Source organism: Schistocerca cancellata, chromosome 11, assembly GCF_023864275.1.
Source record: "Schistocerca cancellata isolate TAMUIC-IGC-003103 chromosome 11, iqSchCanc2.1, whole genome shotgun sequence".
Classification (NCBI taxonomy): Eukaryota; Metazoa; Arthropoda; class Insecta; order Orthoptera; family Acrididae; genus Schistocerca; species Schistocerca cancellata.
In genome coordinates, this window is record NC_064636.1 from 102,046,087 (window position 1) to 102,065,199 (window position 19,113).

The window sequence follows — 19,113 nt, forward strand, 5'->3', positions numbered from 1 at the left end:
CTCCGTTAAATGTACAGATGTGTGTATATAGCTCGTTTCGTCTGTTGTTGCTACCTTCTTCTGCTCCTCACTCACAGTCCCAGCCTGTTTAGTTCTAACACGTACAAAGGGTTTTGCTAGCGGGTTCAAATTACTACTCCCCATCCTGTAAACGCTAGCCCTTTCACAGACGGCATTTAGTTTAACGGATTCTGTACCATTTCTTAAGTTTACCGCCATTTGCTGTCACCTTGGCGCATCATCATCCTCTCGCACCGGAGAATACGGCCGATAATTGAGCACCTGCTCCCCATTATTTCGCCTATCATTTGTTGGGTAGCGCCACCTCCCGCTGTTTCCGGGGTACACACCAATTCTGTTAACGTTTGCATTCTGCCGCGGTTCTGCATTATTTGGTGGTCTGATGTTACAATTTGCATGCTCCTCCTCATGGAACAACTTGTCAACTCTCTCCAAATAGCAATAAATTTATAAACGTCATCCCTAGGAGGTGCAATAATTTTGTTTCGCCAGTTCATGGGCAATTTACCTTCCAGGCCCATAACAATTTCTTCTGTCTCGGCTTTGTTGTTTAAATATGAAAAGTTTGTCGTCCACTTTAACGCAAACTTTGTCGTCCACTTTAACGCAAACTTTCTTAAGCTTTCCTTCCTGGCATTAAACGTTTCCCTAGCCCAGAAGCTATTTAGCAACTCCATTTGTTTTTGCTTGCCCCAATATTCCTTAAAAAACGCCTCTTTAAATTTATCTATAGTATCGTACTGTTTAGTAGCGATAACCCCCCAAATTCTAGTCTCTTCCTAGAATTGAGAGGTAATGAACCCTATTTTTTGTCTGACCACAAACTAGATAGAACTCGTTTGAAGTCATTCCAAAATTCTTTTGGATGTACATTTTCTGTGGATGTACATTTTCTGTTGAATCAAAACGTGAAAACTGCCTGTTAGCGACATATGATATTTCAGATGATGCTGCGACAAAACTACACCCACTACTGTTTGTTCCATATCTGAGGTTAGTTTCAACTTGGCATAATCTACTGCTATGCTCACCCGACTTATTTTCAACCTCTTCTACCTGGTTAGTTAGCTGAAGAACATTTTCTTCTTCACGCCCATTCAGTCGGACACACTTTTTACTTCAGTCATACATTTGGCATATTCAGAACTGATTTTACTGCCTAACAGTTTGTGATCTTACCACACACACACTCTACCGCCGTTATTTTGACCTAGTTTCTGCACTCTTTCTTTTATCACATCTGCCCTTTCTTTCTTTCCAATAGCAACTTTTTTCAAGGCATCTGTTAATTCACTTTCTACAGTTCTAGTGGATTGTTGGCAGTTATTCTCAACTTCAGAAATTTTGCCATCCACTTTACTTTCTAATGACTTCAGATCATTTTCCCACATATCTTTTAAAACCGCAGTCTGCTTTTCAAGTTTTCCATTGATGTTCTGATCAGTTGTTTCAGCCAAATTAGTACGTCCATCTTTCATAGAAACCATTAATGCTGCAAACATATCTTCTTTGTTCTATTTTCTGCTTTACTGTTCCCTGTTTATCATTTTCCTTCGGTACTATTCCGAATTTGGTATCCATATTTGATTCAGTAACACTACCAATATTGTCATCACGCAATTGATTGTTACCGATTTCATGTGTAATGTGACTTTTTTTCAAATTGCTCTGAGCACTATGGGACTTAACTGCTGTGGTCATCAGTCCCCTAGAACTTAGAACTACTTAAACCTAACTAACCTAAGGACATCACACACATCGATGCCCGAGGCAGGATTCGAACCTGCGACCGTAGCGGTCGCGCGGATCCAGACTGTAGGGCCTAGAACCGCTCGGCCACTCTGGCCGGCTTAATGTGACTTTCAGGATCTTCATTGTCTCCACTAGTTACATTAACTGACGTACTTGAAGCAAAGTCTACTTCACCGTCCGTAAATAACGAAGAAACATCCTCAAAAACCTCCTCCTTTTACTTTAACATCTACTCCTCCTCTCTGTTCAAGTGTGCTAGTTGCTCGGGCGCCCACACACACCCACACACCCACACGCACATGCACACCCACACACCCACATGCACACGCCACGCACATGCACACACACACACACACACACACACACACACACAACAGTTCTAACAAACTTATCTTTCGTTGAATGCTGCAGCCTCGGCGTGCTGAAACTGAGTGTCAGACCTCCTCCGTCTGCCGCCGTCCCAGTTTCAGGGTCCCCGCTCGTCGTGTAAGTTGGCAGCGCTGCCCTGCCGTATTGCTGCTCGTTGATACCGCTATGAATGAATTTATTTACCTTCACTGTAAAGCACTTTTGAGACATGTAGCACATGTAGACACGAAACTGGCAAACAACTACTTCCTTCGGAGCTCATACTACACACGACCGTACCATTGAAAGGCTGGGCTCTGACTTCTTAGATTGGTGTAAGCATTCTCCGTTTGCAAGAGAAGAGACGCGTGAAGAATACTCTGTTGTGATTGCTCAGTCCGCATTAAGGCCAATACAAAAATATTATTCTCCTGTGTTAGCGCGCTTTTTTCATGACTAACAAATCAATAAACAACAGACTCGAACTGTACTTTTTTCCAAAATATTTAACATTCTGGTACTTTATTTATACTTTACATTATTAACTGTTTACATTTACACTGAAATTAGCTTCCCTTTACCATAACCTTACTTGACACACTATAATACAAAATTCCCCGTCGTCTTCATTCACAGTGTATTAAGAATTTCTCACGTTACTTCGTACGGCGTTTGTCACTATATCAGTGATCTACATATTTACTTTAGGCCACATTCACGCATCATCCACACTACTAAAAACATACACAAAACTGTACAACCATAAAAGAAAAATCCTTCAAGAAATAAACAGTACAATTCACTGTTTCTTGAATGTGTCTGTCCGCTACTGTACTCTGGTGGATGAAAATTTGAACTACGTACTCGGCTGAACCCACTTCACGATCTTTCACTGTGAACGCACGAGTCAGTCTCCCGACACACAGGCTTCATCCCCTGTGTGAAACAACTCCTGCAAGGGTTCATGCATGACTGCTTGTTAAATGACGAATAATACAGATTCAGGTCATAAAACAGTGTTGTTTTCTTGAATAACAGGAGAAGGAAAGAGAACATCTCGTTGAATAGAGTAATACTATAGTTCTGTACAGCCTATTTAGTATTTTGGTAGACGTCTATTTCAAACCATTTCCATACCAAATAACATTGCACTGTAGAAAAAATAATGGAAATAATGTCCTTGCCGCTTCTGGAGCTTGTTCTCCAAATGAAATATTCTGAAAGAAAAGGTAAAGCTTGAAAATGGTATTATTAAAGATTTGCTGTTATTCACCAATGGCATCAGTCGGACAGAAAGGGTGTGATACTGCTGGAACCGACAAAGGATGGACTGTACAGGGTGAGTCACCTAACGTTACCGCTGGATATATTTCCTAAACCACATCAAATACTGACGAACCGATTCCACAGACCGAACGTGCGGAGAGGGGCTACTGTAGTTGTTTAATACAAACCATACAAAAATGCACGGAAGTATGTTTTTTAACACAAACCTACGTTTTTTTAAATGGAACCACGTTAGTTTTGTTAGCACATCTGAACATATAAACAAATACGTAATCAGTGCCGTTTGTTGCATTGTAAAATGTTAATTACATCCGGAGATATTGTAACCTAAAGTTGACGCTTGAAACATTGTCCCCACTTGGTTGCAGGGGCCCAAACAGCTGCAACATACATCGGTTTTCTACAGAATGATCTGCCAACGTTCCTCGAAAATGTTCCACTGGAAACGCGTCGACGTATGTGGTATCAGCATGATGGTGCATCTGCACATTCTGCAATTGACACTAGGCTGACCGTTGACAGGATGTTCAACGGGCGTTTCATAGGACGTGGAGGACGCATAAGTTGGCCAGCCCGTTCTCCTGATCTTACATCTGTGGACTTCTTTCTGTAGGGTACGTTAAAGGAGAATGTGTACCGTGATGTGCCTACAACCCCAGAGGATACGAAACAACGTATTGTGGCAGCCTGCGGCGAAATTACACCAGATGTACTGCGGCGTGTACGACATTCATTACGCCAGAGATTGGAATTGGGTGCAGCAAATGATGGCCACCACATTGAACATCTATTGGCCTGACATGTCGGGACATACACTATTCCACTCCGTAATTGAAAACGGAAACCACGTGTGTACGTGTACCTCACCCCTCATGGTAATGTACATGTGCGTCAGTGAAAAAGACCAATAAAAAGGTGTTAGCATGTGGACGTAATGTGCTGTTCCAGTCTCTTCTGTACCTAAGGTCCATCACCATTCCCTTTGGATCCCTACGTAATTCGGTGCTCTCCGATACACACGATTGAACAACGGAGGAGTGGTATTCAAGCGTCAAGTTTAGGTTACAATATCTCCGGATGTACTTAACATTTTAGAATGCAACAGACGGCACTGATTACGTATTTCTTTATATGTTCAGATGTGCTAACAAAACTAACGGGGTTCCATTTTAAAAAAATGTAGGTTTATGTTAAAAAACATACTTCTGTGCATTTTTTTATGGTTTGTAGTAACCAATTACACTAGCCCCTCTCCTAACGTTCGGTCTGTGGAATCGATTCGTCAGTATTTGATGTGGTTTACGAAATATATCCAGCGGTAACGTTAGGTGACTCACCCTGTATTTATCAACTGTCGCTGGGGAGACAGGTGTGGCTGTCACTCGTAGAAGTATCGTCAGTCACCTGTATGCTGAAAGGGCTGCTCCGTGTTGCCGTGTTTCAGAATCGTCCGCAATGGAAGCAGTTAAGGACATCACAGAGACGATGGCTGTCAACCTGGGTGCACTCCTGGACGCCGGGGACGACGCCATGGTGATACTCGAGGCAGGTAACACTCGGCTGGTGGTGCACAGGGCCGTCCTCGCGGATAGGAGCCGCGTATTTGCGGCCATGTTCGCCCACGACACCCTCGAGGCCTGCACTGGCGTGGTGAGGATTGCCGACATCGGGGGCCCGGTGCTGAGGGAGCTGGTCTCCTACCTGTACACTCTGCGGGCCCCCCAGCTGCCCGGCATGGCCCCCCAGCTGCTGACTGCAGCGGATAAGTACGGGGCATCGGGGCTGAAGGCGGAGTGCGAGCGGCAGGTGGCCGCTCAGCTGACCGTGGAGACCGCGGCGGCCGCAGCCACCCTCGCAGTCCGCCACTCCTGCAGTGACCTCAGGCGAGCAGCCATCGAATTTATTAAGACCTGTCCGTTCGAGGTGATGGCCACTCAGGGGTGGGCAGATGCGATGCTTCATCAACCTAAAGACTTGATCGAAGTGAGCCGGTTGCTGTACGATCCACCACCACAAACCAGGTAAGTGTGAGACAACCCACTGATTAGTGTCTCTCGGTTCTAGGTGTGTGTATTTCCAACTGTGTAATTTTTCCCACTGAATTTTCGTAGATGTGTGTCTGCTGTAAAATACACCATCATAGACAGTCATTTCACGATAGCTCACAATGCTATCATTACCCTCGTGTAGCAGTTTCATTGAACCCCTAAACTGAACAGTGTTCATTACCAGGTATGTTAGCTAACAAAAATCATCAAAGAGCCAGTTGGTAGGCATTATACTAAACTACATGTATACAGAAAGTGGTTGTTTAGGTTTTAGCATGACAATGACAGAGGGTACACTCACTGTGTGAATGGAGCACGAGGCAGACTGCTGTGGACACAAAGCTGTATTGCCCAGCATAGGCTCAGGCGCAGTGACGGGTGTAGTTTGCAACCGGCAGCCTGTACTGGTTGCTGTAGGCCTGTTCCCATGAAGTGGTCTCTAAAGTTGTCCATTGCCTCTGTGGCTGATGACAATGAGACACCTTTGAATAGTGCCACACTGCATAAAGATGGTGACCGAGTAAGTCACTTACAGCCGACACCTCGAGAAAGGTAGTGTACTGCAGAATGATTAGAGGAGGGCGGCAACTTATCTACAATTTTATGTTGCTGATGTTGACCTGTGGAATTTTCTTCGTGTAGTAAAGGAGACTATCAGAGTAATCACTATTCACACCTTAGTATTACAGCTTTGGCTCTTACGTAGTTGTCTGTCACTTTCTTTCCACGTGCAAGCCATATGCCAGTAACTATTCCAAGATAATTCTTAGTTCTCTTCAAATCCAGACAGTACACGGAAGATGTTAATTGCTCTAAAGGCACATAATATAAAAGAATGCTCTGCTGTGAGGGCTTGTATGGAAGATGTTCAGAAAACCAGGTGAAGTAAGCATCGGTGCCCCAGTGGCTGACTGCTCACACCTCTTGCAGCCTGAGACCACCTCGCAGGATCACAGGCCAGACCTACTGGTACCATAAAATTGAGTCTTCCCACCTCATTTTGTTCGCCTCTGTACTCAGCATTACATAAAGCTCACGCAGTGCTTGGATACGTTCCCTTCTGTGATATACAGAATACCGTGCTTTACTGTGTATTCGATGAACAGGTGTCCACCCCTGTGTGTGTGTGTTTCAGTGGATCTATGGCTTTACTATAGCCACCCAGTGAACACTACAGGCTTCCATTCTCCTGTGGCACACCTTATGACATTATCTATCCCATCCATTGTTGTTGCTGTTCCACCTCTGATAGTCTGTGACCCTTAAAGTGTCTGTGCGACCAGAGTTACCATTTTTCTGCACCATCTTACAGTTACATATGTTCATACAAGTCTAATAGCCACTAACACTGATAAATGATCATTTAATTTTCATTTAGATTTTAATACTTACATAGTATTTTATGTGCTATTTGACATATTGGAAATCTTGTGTTCGAGATGACACTGTGCATTCCCTGAACCAATTGTAATGAACATAGAGCCAGTGTTGTAAATCATTCAGTGTCTTTCTCTTTTATTCTATAAAGATTAACATCAAAATTCATTGTTTAAGCAATAAACATATTACAATTGTTATTTACATTCTTGAAAAAAATTTAAAACGTTACATTATTCCAAACTCGTTATGCACGCTGTGGGAAATGACTCAAGCTCTTATGTTTGAAAAAATTTTTGTTAACGGGAATCTTTTTACTAACAGTAATCTTTGTGTATATTTTAAAAATTCTCTTGATGATGTATAATAGATTCTTGTCGTGATCTTCACCTAGTTCACTGCCTCATACTTCCCACACTATTGGGTGTCAGTTACAGACACATATACAATGTTTGGTTCTGGAACTGTCTCTGTCTTTCACTGATGCCACTTGACACCCCCCCCCCCCAGCCTCTCAAAATTATACATAGTATTACACACAAATTTTATACACCACAGGTACCTATGATTTTAATAATTAAAATAAGATGTATAAAACGACATGTAAGCAGAATTATTTTTTACTTCATACAGTGTCCACTTCACACAGTGAAGTTTTACCATTTTTTGGGGAGGATGTCTCACTATCCCATGTTCATCCAACTCCCCCTTGTACCCATGCCAGCCCTTCTAGATAGACATCAGATTCTCACGGAATTTACCATTCATACCTACTGTATGTGGAGGACAAACTTAATTTTATTTCAGTAGCAAGTTTACAGCACAACTTACATCATCAATCACAAACATTGCTCATCACCCCCCCCCCCCCCCCCCCCTACACACACACACACAATTAGTGTGTGTTTTTCCATCACTGGGGAATGACACGGCTTACTTTAACTACCCCATGGTTTCATGTGTGCTTACAAAGTGAGGATGCTCACTTGAAAAATACTTAAATTCCTGTCAACCGTATTTAATGAATGAAATTGAGATGAATGTGGTAATACTGTTATGACACGTAACTGTTTCACAACCACAGCCTCTTTCTGTTGTCAAATCACGAGTTTCACCGTGCCTTACTGCCCGCTGTACTGATTTCCTTCTCCAGCTCAATTTGAAACACGCTGTCAACTATTTCATTAGCTGTACCTTTCAAAGACCAGTTTTAAGACAGGCTTTGAACGATGTCTGATGATCAAAGTATCACATTAATTACAATACGAAATGTTTGACAATCAGACGAGTGTCGTGCCTGTCAAATTTATATGCGTGTGTTACCATGCTCAGAAGCAGCCAAATTTCCTGAACTGCATTCCACCTGGTTTGTATGCAGCCACATAACTTTCTTGCACTTCGTCTATTATCGTCCATATGAAAAGCAATACCACAGTAATGTAAATATCAGAAAACCCTTTACCAGAGATGACGGTCCTCAGTGCTTGTAAACTGAAGTGAATTACAATAAATGAGATTTCAAAAAGCAAGATTCAGCTTCAAACTACATGCTTTTGTATTGGACTGGGATCCAGGACTCCAATCCGGTCACTACAGATCTTAACTATCATTTTAACCGCATGTAACATCATATGCACTTTTTCAAACTTGATATGATGGGGCATAAAGTTTTGTTTTGGGCAGGGATTGTGAATGAAGCACAATAAACTGTTATAATTTTATGTATCGAAATTTTTCACCGCTAGAGGGATGATGAAACTGAAATGATTATACAACAAAGTACTCCCCTGCTGCGTTTCGAACCCAGCATATATCATGTTGTTTTCTAGCCACATATAGATACACAATGTCAGTTTATTTCACCTCCAGTGAGATATGCTCAGGTCTGAACAAGAAATTATGCGAGGAAAAGTTCTGTGCTGACTGGGACTCTTAACCCTGTATATGCTATCACCACTGGCTACACACCTGTCAAATACTTTTCCACCAGCCACTAGGAGTGGAATTTATAAATCTGAAATGATAGGATAAAAAGTTCTCTGCCTGTTTCAGGGTCAAAATTGGCGCCAATTGTTATTGTTGACGTTGCATGCACAAATGCTAAAAATCATAATTGCTTTCCACATTTCTTGCAGTGCGGATACTACAACTTGAAATCCCACAGCGAAAATTTTTGTACCCAACCAGTATTTAAAACCTGACCTTCCCCATTCATCGAAACCTGGATAACTATGGAATGTTGAGACCCAACAAAACGATGGAACTGTATTGTCCGAAAAGTGTTCAAGATGGCAGAAAGAGATATCTGGGTTAGATTCCCAGTTCAGCACCAACATTTTCTACATTGCAAGTTCAAATAAGTTTGCCGTGACTTTACATGACAATTGTTTCAGGGATGAAGTAAAATTTCTGGTGCAAGAAAGGTTAATGGTGAGCTTCCGCTAGCCGGACGTCTGCCTCTGTCATGGCCCAACATACACCGACTCTCCTCCAGCAGGTAGTGAAGGAGTGTCGGCTTTATTGTAGATTAGGAAGGAAAGTGGAACCTTATGTTGTTCAACAGAAGTCACCGGAGGCAAAGAGGGTCTGTTAATACTTGTTAAGTGTTTGGCTGATGAGTGATTCGAACACAGAGCTTAAGCAAATGAAGGTAGAGCAATTTTAACAGACCACCAAACTACTTTCAATGCAGTGCCGCTGTTTTGCCATTAACGAAGAATTCTCCTGACTGGATGAGCGTTCCGTTTCCCTGGAGGTTCATTACAGCCTTTACAAAACATTCTTTTCCTTGTTAATCCATATCAATGGCCACTAGTTGCCTCAGCTACCTAATGTGTACTTTAGAGTTGTTTTTGTAACCACTGAAATAAAATCACATAATTGTCAGCTGCACTACTGGCATTATTGTAGGCTACAGAAATTTCTGCAGGAAGTGTTTTTTCCCACCTGAGCTGCTGTGATCTTGTAAGAGTTTAAGTTACACCAACACTAGATCGTACAAAATAAACTCAGCGACGAGTATCAATCAAACTTCCAGAATGTTCTCCATTGTCACATTTATAACTGCAGTAGTGTGCCATTGTGTCAAGGAATGTTAATTATTTTCTAGTTCTTTATTATTGTGATAGAGGCTTATAATTTTACTAAAAGAAGAGATGCATTTGATATATAAAGAAGTCAATCATAGGCAGTGACTGTTGTTTGAGAATGCGTCCATTGTTATTCTTGAAGTGGCTTCCCTTTATTATAATTTCAGAAGGAATTTATTTTTTACTTTGAAGTGGTATTAAGCTACTAAGCAGCCTTGTTTATCCAATATAATAGTTTTTTGAAGAGATCATTCATTATTATAATTTCTTCTGTTATTATTAACCCCATCAATCTTGGCAAAGACGAGGCTTGTCTTTAGTAAATGTAGCTCATGTAGCACAGATAATCCCTCCATATAAATTCCATGTGGAAAAAGGAGGCCTAAAAATGTACCGTGCAAGTGCGTAAGAAAGTCCATAATTTTTCCTCATGTAGCATACTACATTGATGCATGTAGCCTAAAAGGACCACCCGTAATTTAACTGAAACAGGTAGATTCATGCATAATATCATAGACTTTTGTCTGACGTGTTGTCATGCAGGTTGGAATAAGTATATTTATCAATCATAATTTTTTATTTGTAGCTATAAAGTATTCATGGAGTGACTTATTGAATATTGTACACTTGAAGGTCATGAGGATTGTTGTTTAAACCTTCGAAAATGGTGCATGAAGTATTTTGTGCGTCACAGTATATTGATAATTTTTACTTATGGACCATCTGACAGCAACTGAATAAAACACAATTTTAGTGCCATACGCGTTTTGAGTTTATTTTGTGCAAGGCGTTATCAGTGGCCTGGAATATGTACATATGTTAGCTATTTAATTTACATTTTTGTCACTGTGCCTATAGGTTATAAACAGTTCTGGTGGTTGGTATTTCCTATTAAGTAGTAATGTTTTGAACTGTACTTACAGGTTGTGTGGACAATTTCTTACATATAACACACCCATTGCATTTTTGGTGTTGTTCTTCTTATGAATGCCAATTTGCAGTTTTTTCCCATACTCCACAGCACTATGAACTGAAAGATTGTTTCAATGCAATGTTTTGGTTTCTGTTGCCGACTGTCAAATGTTTTTACCAAAGATCGAATGTTATTGCCAAACTTTCGAGTGTAATTATTGAAGTATCTGTCATCTGTTTGTGTACACGTTTGTGTGTGTGTGTGTGTGTGTGTGTGTGTGTGTGTGTGTGTGTGTGTGCGCGCGCGCGCGTCATGGTGTGGTATTTTTTTTATTTTGGCTCTGCTTGTGTGTGTTAGTTTATGTGTGTAGGTCATGGTGTACCATCTGGTTCTTTTCTGTGTGGTGCTCTCAGTGTGTGTTTGTTGAGTGTGTTTGTAAGTTTTCAGCTTGTGAGTCCTTTTGTATTCTGGAAATGTGTTTGTTTTGTTGTATTATTTTGTGCGCGTATGTGGTAAGTGTGTCAATGAAATGACGTCAGGAAATAATTTTCTCATTTTCAATTGGTTAGTTTTGATGTGGTGGTTTACCAGTATGGCTCAATCGATTACTGCCAAATGTCATGAAATGTGACCAATTAGCCATCATGTGGCACTTTAATTCAATAGGAAATGTTGAGGAAGAAAGAAAGAAGTAATTAAGTGTCAAACATCCCATCGACTGCAAGACCATTAGAGACAAAGTAGAATCTACAGCTCTCAAACGTTAGAAAGGAAATAGATAGTGCAATTTCAAAGGAAAGGTCACAGTATTTGCATTGCTTAGTTTAAGAAAATAAAGGAAAACTTAAAACAGGATGGTTGGATGGACATTTGAACTATTTGGCTTTACCTTCATAAAACAAAACTGTTTGGTCCTGACAAAAAAACGTAAAATCAAATGCTAATGTGAGTCCTCAGAATGTAACAGTACACATCTGGTGTAATGAAGCTCTTTTGTGTTAAGAAATTCTTCCCACGGATATGTCCATAGTTATTAGCATCCATTGTGTTCATGGTTGTCTGCAAAGATTTTTATTGTGTCGTGCATATAAAACCAGAGGAGAAAAGCGATTTTGATTTTTATCACCTCTGCATGTCTTGTCAACTATGACAGCTGGTGTCGATTTCAAGTCTGTCACACAAAACTTTAAATGATTGCTCGAAAAGTTAAAACACATACCTCGTAGCAAGTGGCGAAAAAGAATTCGATAATCAACATCATCTTGTGTGCAGTCAACAACGATGGTGCATGCAGCACGCGGGGATAGATTCCCACCCTACACAGAATGTTCCGTTAGGTTATTTCCAGTACATACATGGGCACATCCTGCTACAGCTAAACTAAGCAGATGTTTAACATGTATTTATGGTTAGAAAACAATGAGAGGTGGTGGATTCAGATCCCAGCAAAGGAACAAAATACTTTTTCTCGACAGTTCAGATTCTCATATTGCTATATTTGGATATGTAATGTATTATTGCACTTAGTTAACAATCCTATTAGTTGCTAGGTTTGAATAATCGAACACATTGCGAAGTCATTTCAACATTTCAACATGCACCCATATACACATGCTTACCTGTGGCTGAAATGATATTTAAGATCTTTCGTACTTAGTTAACAGAGACAATAGGTGCTCAATTGGAATCCTGGATGGTAGTCTTAATACAAATGTTTTCGTCACTTAATTTCAAGTTGAAACTTAGTTTCCAAAAAGTCATTTATTGCAATAAACTTGAGTTTACTAGCTGCCATCTAATTATAACAGGTTTCGATATTCACATTATCGTGATATTAGTCTGATTGTGGACTCAGTGTTACAAATCAGTTGCTTCAAGTGGGGTCTTGTAGTAATCATTTTGTAGAGTGAAATGTCCATATCGAAAAGAGATCAGAGGATCTGCAAGACAGTAACATTATGTGGGTGCATTCGTCGTTCCCCTACATTCTGTCAAGGAATATGGCACTTCATCATACAATTTAGGTGGAGTGGAATTCAGGCCGTTTGGATAGTTTTGATGGCGATTGCACCTGAGCTAACATGTCCGGTAATTCTGTAATTATGTTTTGTGCAAGTACTGGGCGTTGTATGTACCTTCTGGCTGCACCTAGATTTGAACTACCTGTTGTACGGGGTTGAGCGACTGCCATGGAAAGCTCAGATGGTACGACTGATTGTTATTAGCTTACTGGTAATTCATTTGTATTAACTGGAGCCCTATCCCCTGTGTGGATGGTCCCTCAGCAGTGCTGGCAATAGTGAGCCACCTCCACATCCCCACGAGGACACGCCCAGCCAACTCACACCCTGCCTCTCTGTGTGTGCAGTGCACCAGTCGTTACAGAGCCGAGGACCACCACCACCGGCACCACAACCACAACCAGAACCGCCACCACCACCGCTGCCACCACCACCTCTGCCAGCGCACCTCGCCAGACACCTGCTGCTGCGCGGCCCACGACTCCTCAACCTGATGAGGCCACTGTCTCTCAAATGCGGTGAGTTCCCTCAGCACGCCCGCGCGCACGCGCGCACACACACACACACACACACACACACACACACACACACACACACACACCATTATATGGTAGATAAGATATAAATACTGAAAAGCAAAGTGTAAATGCTCAGTCTAGATAAAAACATACAATCAGAGGTGGTATTCCCACGACTAGATCATAATATCATGGGAGAGAGGTTGGTTAAGAATAGGTTGGTAGGAAAAATAGTTATTGTCAGCAGTTCAGTGTCTTATTCATCAAGACCAGCAAACCAATGCCAACAATAATTCAGACTGAGATTTTCACTCTTCAGCAGAGTGTGCACCAATATGAAACTTCCTGGCAGATTAAAACTGTCTGCCGGACCGAGACTCGAACTCGGGACCTTTGCCTTTCGTGGGCAAGTGCTCTACCAACTGAGCTACCCGAGCACGAGTCAAGCCCTGTCCTCACAGCTTTACTTTTGCCAGTACCTCGGCTCCTACCCTCCAAACTTTACAGAAGCTCTCCTGCAAACCTTGCAGATCTAGCACTCCTGAAAGAAAGGATATTGCGGAGACACGGCTTAGCCACAGCCTGGGGGATGTTTCCAGAATGAGAGTCGTGCTTGGGTAGCTCAGTTGGTAGAGCACTTGCCCGCAAAAGGCGAAGGTCCCGAGTTCGAGTCTCAGTTCGGCACACAGTTTTAATCTGCCAGGAAGTTTCAATAATTCAGACAATGTCATGCCCAGAAAATTTAGTGATGGGGAGAGTATGAGTGCACTGAATGTGTAAACTGTCAGGTGAGATAAATGTCTATTACTTTAGATGTATTGTAATGGTCTAGTAGAGGTCAGACTCATACACACACATTTATGAGACCATTTTTGGTGCTTGTCAGGAATGAGAGAGGAGAAAGAACCCAATAATTTGCTATAAAGTTTCTGTTAGTAACAAGAAATATACTCGGCAATCACCAAACAGAAGCAAACGCCAGCAGAGCCTCAGCTTGCCAGGGTGTGGAGCACCTTGGTTGCCCCACTGCTGTAACAGCCAGTCTTGGTAACCACAGACATGCAAAGGGGAAACTCTGCCTTCTGTTGACAATGTGTCTGTCTGTGTGAGCAACAGATTTGCAGCCCCATGAGCACCTAGAGTCCAGTCATTTAAGGTATGCATTCCTATCTCTGTCTTTTCCTACAGTTTTTAATCTCAACAACCACCTCTAGTGCCACAGCAGCTATTCCCTGATGCCTTCAAATATAACTTAATGTGCTGACCCCTGTACTTGTCACGGTTTTCCACATATCACACTATCCTCACCTATTTTGCAGAGATGTTCCACAGTTCTTCTGTTGTAAGTTCACCTAGTTTAAACATCCATCAATAGCACCGCATTTACAATGCTCCGATCCCCCTCTTGTTTTTCCATAATCCATGATGAATTTTTATGCAGTACTGTGCACCAAGCATACATTCAGGTATGTCTAACACAAATTAAGGCCTATCTTTGATATTCGTAACTTTGTTTTGCGAAGAATCTCCTGTTTTTCCATGCTACATTACTCCTTAGAAGAAGAGTGCAATTTACAGGCCATCTATTACGGCATAAAGGACTCCTGAACACAATCATAGAGGGATATGTCGAGGGAAAAAGACCAAGAGGAAGACCACGACTGAGGTACATGGATCAAATCGTGAAAGATGTGGGATGTGACACCTATAAAGAAATGAAGAGAAAAGCTGAAAGACGCACAGAATGGAGACAAGCTGCCATTGTAGCTGTTGCAAACCAATCCTTGGATTGACCACTACAGAAGAAGAAGATTACTCCTTATAACAACTATGCTTTGACCCTCAGTGTAAATTAGCATCATGTGTACCAGAGTCCTACAAGTGGTCTACTGTGTGGTCCTTAATTCTGTAAACTTTGCCACCAATGTTATTTCTGCCACACCCCAATACTTTCCTCTTTCTTCCATTCATTAATCCTGATTTGGCACTCATTCAACTGTTTATTACATTCACCAACTCTGGCGATTCAGTCTGACTTTCAGTGAACACAGAAATATCACCAGTGAATTTTATCAAGGAAATCCTTTTCACCTTCAGTTTTAATTAAATTGCTATAAGTTTCTTCAGTTCCACCAGTGATTCTTCGGTGTTCATCTGAACATTTGTGGAGATTTCCTGCATCCTTATCTTTAACCATCTTTAATTCAGAATACCAATTCTTGTTGATTATTGTACATATTCTATGTTACCTGCTGTTCCATATATCTTATATGTACCTTTTAAAAAAATTTCATGCACTTTCACTGTTTCATGCTGTCAAATGTCATGTAAAGATCTGCAAATCCAATAAAGATCTGTTGATTTTTCTTGAACATCCCTTCCACTATCACTGCATCTTTACTCCAAATTCAGTTTTCTCAAACAGATTGTCACCTTCGTCTTCCATTCTTCTGCATGTTGTTGTTATTTTTTCAATAAGTTCTATTCATGAGCTGTTTAGCTATTGCACTTATAGGCGCTTGGTTGCTTCTGTAGTGCCTGGATGGTGTTTCTCTGGCAGTCTGTTGTTATGACTCCTGTCTCATGGATTGCGCAGACAAATGTGAATATTCACGTGATTGCCATTTATTATTGCATTGTCTAGAGCCTCAAAGAAGTTAAAATTCCCATTCCATTCCTGTGTACTTCAGTATCCTATTATTTACACACTGAATTCTCATAACAATTCTCTTAAAATTTAGTTCACTAACTGGTCCAAGCACAGGGGTCACAACCCGGACCACACGCCACTGTTAAGCACTAATGAAGGACTGGATCCCTTACTTCAATTGCACATAATTCATTAAGGTCAATCCAAAACATTTATTTCAAATACATAAATGAAGTTACATTTGAATCTGTCTGACATTAAACAGGAATAAAATACAATATTTTTATATGTTTAAACTACAGCATTAAGGAATTCCAAATCTTTCCCCTTTCTAGGTGGAGGCTGAGCCAGAAACACAGAATGCCCCAAAATCACAGTTTTGCTGTGAAATCTTAGACACCCGAAAGCAGTAACAGACAAGGGGTCGGCGCCCACAAATAACATAGGCCAAGAGTCAGGCCAGGAGCACATCCCACGAGAACTTGTTCACACTATGCTCACCACAAACTGTACACATTCCGAGCGAACATCTGCTTGTGATGGCTCCCAGAAGGACGAAGCAACCGACAGCCCTACGCCGTGCTTCTCACACAGGCACCTCAATTTGTACAAACATATAGCCCAACACCAACTCCGGACTCCTCTCTCACTGTGAGACTTGGCACAATTTATACGAAATGCCTTCCAGGCAACCAGTAACCGCCGCAGGAGTTTCACTATTCACAAACAGCCCCAGCGTAACAGACATCACACGTGTGCTCACGCCGTAGCCACAACTCCGCCAGTCTGACCGGCCGCCCCAAACCGACTGGCTCTCGTCTTCCCGCGCGCCCCAGCCGAAAATGCAAAGATGCTCATGCCCGGGGACGCACCAAAGATAAGCCGATTGCTGATGATCGACCAGCGATCTGGCTCAGTCATTATCATAACTGAATTGTGCTCTGAGTGCACATCTGTTCCTGGATACACCTTACGATTCAATACCTGATTCCAGAGTGTGTATCTGGTTGTGATGTACTCCAGCTGGAAATGTCTTTACCAGCTAAAACTCTGCCTCCCTCCTTAAGAGCTGAAAATGCTGAGATACCGAAGCAACCACACAAATGTCACAGAACACAGGGCATAGCCTTGCAGCAAGTCAGCCATCCACATGTGGTGGAATGGTGCAGGAGGGCTCCTCCAAAGGGAGTGCTTGTAACGGTAACACCGACCACCCTAAATGGCAGTCAGTGATTACATTAAACCTCTCAGAGGAATTTTTGAGAAAGTTGTGACTGTGAGATAACGTAATGGGAACAGAACAAACAGACTGGGATTCGTTTCCGAAACACCCCAGCGGAGTATAACCAACACTAAACATTTGAGTGAGGAACAGATGTTCTCCAGCACAAAAGCAAGTCTTATTAATTAAATATTAGTTATGTATTAATATCAGTCGCCAGCCTAATTAGGAATTCTTGTCAAACAATGTAATAAAGCAGAAGGCAGTGCTAAGGCTAACCTAACTTTCCTTGACACACACACACACACACACACACACACACACACACACAAAACTCTTTCTTTATATCTGTTCACATTACAACAGAGTAACGTAGCCTTGCAGATAAATGTAGTACTAATTTGGAAGTCAAACAAATGGCCAATGAGATAGCAAACAGTAGCATATGCCTCACAACAACACGTACCTTGAATCAGGGCTTAATTTCCGTCAGAACACGTTCTGGCACCTCCCACAAACTCCCTTTCTTCTAATTCTCTCTTTTTCCCTTTTTTACAGTACAGCACTGGAGATTTGAAATAGTATTAAATCAAAACGTAACTATAATTTTCCGCTGCACCAGAACAAGTGAACGTGACAATGGGTCGCCAATATGATGTGATGGGCAGGAGGTACTGTGTGTGTGTGTGTGTGTGTGTGTGTGTGTATGTGTGTGTGTGTGTGTAAGATAAGTGGAGTATCATTCCAAAGTTGTGATTGGTACATATCACCTTTTGTTTACAACTGCCAACGACCTCAGCGATGTAGTAGCAAGGCAATGTCTCATGTGTGTCAATCAGAAATAAATAATGTAAGCTGTGTTTGAATGTGAATGTCTTTATAATTTGCTTTCATGAAATCATTTCATTCCATGTTGCAATTTATATCACAGCTAAAAATCAAATGTGCGTATGGAACAAACATGACTAAAAGTTGGCAGTCTTTTGAGCCGATACGTCCCTTTGTCCACGGCACTCTTGACCTTTGTCTTTATCTGCCCGCACCCTTGTTAGAACATGGTTGACACTATACAGTAGAGAGGAGCTCCCACAGGGGGCAAATTTGAACTCCCAATGCAGAACGGACATGTACGTGTTTGACCCATAAGTCTGTCTGTCTGCCCCAACATAGTTCTCAAACGAAAGTTCCAATTTTAAAGCCGTTTTTTTACTTGACAGCTGGTTTAATCAGGACGGTTCTTACATATATTTCTGAAAGTCTGTTCAGCCATTTAAATGTCATGAGCTATATGAAGTAAAAATGTTTCCCGCCAGCATGCTCTCTTGAAATACATTACGTAGTCCATAAGAATTACATCACGTTACGTAGTGCCAAACTGTAGAGCTCAAAAAGATGTACCTAATTAAAAGATTAAGGTTGAAGAATAATGACGATTTTTGTCTTCTGAAATCACCTGTTTCAGCACCCACAAAGCAGAAAAAGTGAGTGTGACTCAACTGTGAAAGGCAAACATATGCTCTTGCTGACTTTTCCTGGTTCTTTTTGAGGTCTACAATTCATTAAAAAATCAAATGATTTTGCTCTAATAGTTTATGTAGCGTACTGTAAGAGAGCACAAAGGCAGCCCACTTTTTTGCAACTTGACTTACAACTATAGCCACAGCTTATTTCTTGTGCTACCTAAAGTAGCGAAATATATACTAATAGATAGTAAATGAATATGTCTGTGAGTTAAAGAAAGAAACATGTAAATCCCATAAGTGGTTCTCACGTTACAATCGCCTATCTGTATGTCTGTCTGTGAATTCAGTCTTTGTAGGCCACAATTCAGACAGGTCGTGTCTACGGCTTTTTCAATTTGAATTAG

At 41.5% G+C, this 19,113-nt stretch overlaps 1 protein-coding gene and 1 non-coding gene across 2 annotated transcripts in view; one reads left to right on the forward strand and one right to left on the reverse strand.

The window, feature by feature from the left end:
* The window catches only part of LOC126108271 (serine/threonine-protein phosphatase 6 regulatory ankyrin repeat subunit C-like), a 66,730-nt gene that overhangs the window by 15,326 nt on the left and 32,291 nt on the right, over positions 1-19,113 (forward strand). The window contains exons 2-3 of the mRNA XM_049913498.1: positions 4,853-5,429; positions 13,204-13,374. Of these exons, the coding sequence (XP_049769455.1) occupies positions 4,864-5,429; positions 13,204-13,374 (737 nt within the window). The 5' untranslated portion in view covers positions 4,853-4,863. The remainder of the gene's footprint in view (positions 1-4,852; positions 5,430-13,203; positions 13,375-19,113) is intronic.
* Trnas-cga (transfer RNA serine (anticodon CGA)) lies at positions 13,738-13,812 on the reverse strand. Its single transcript has one exon. It is a non-coding gene; the product is annotated as a tRNA-Ser (tRNA).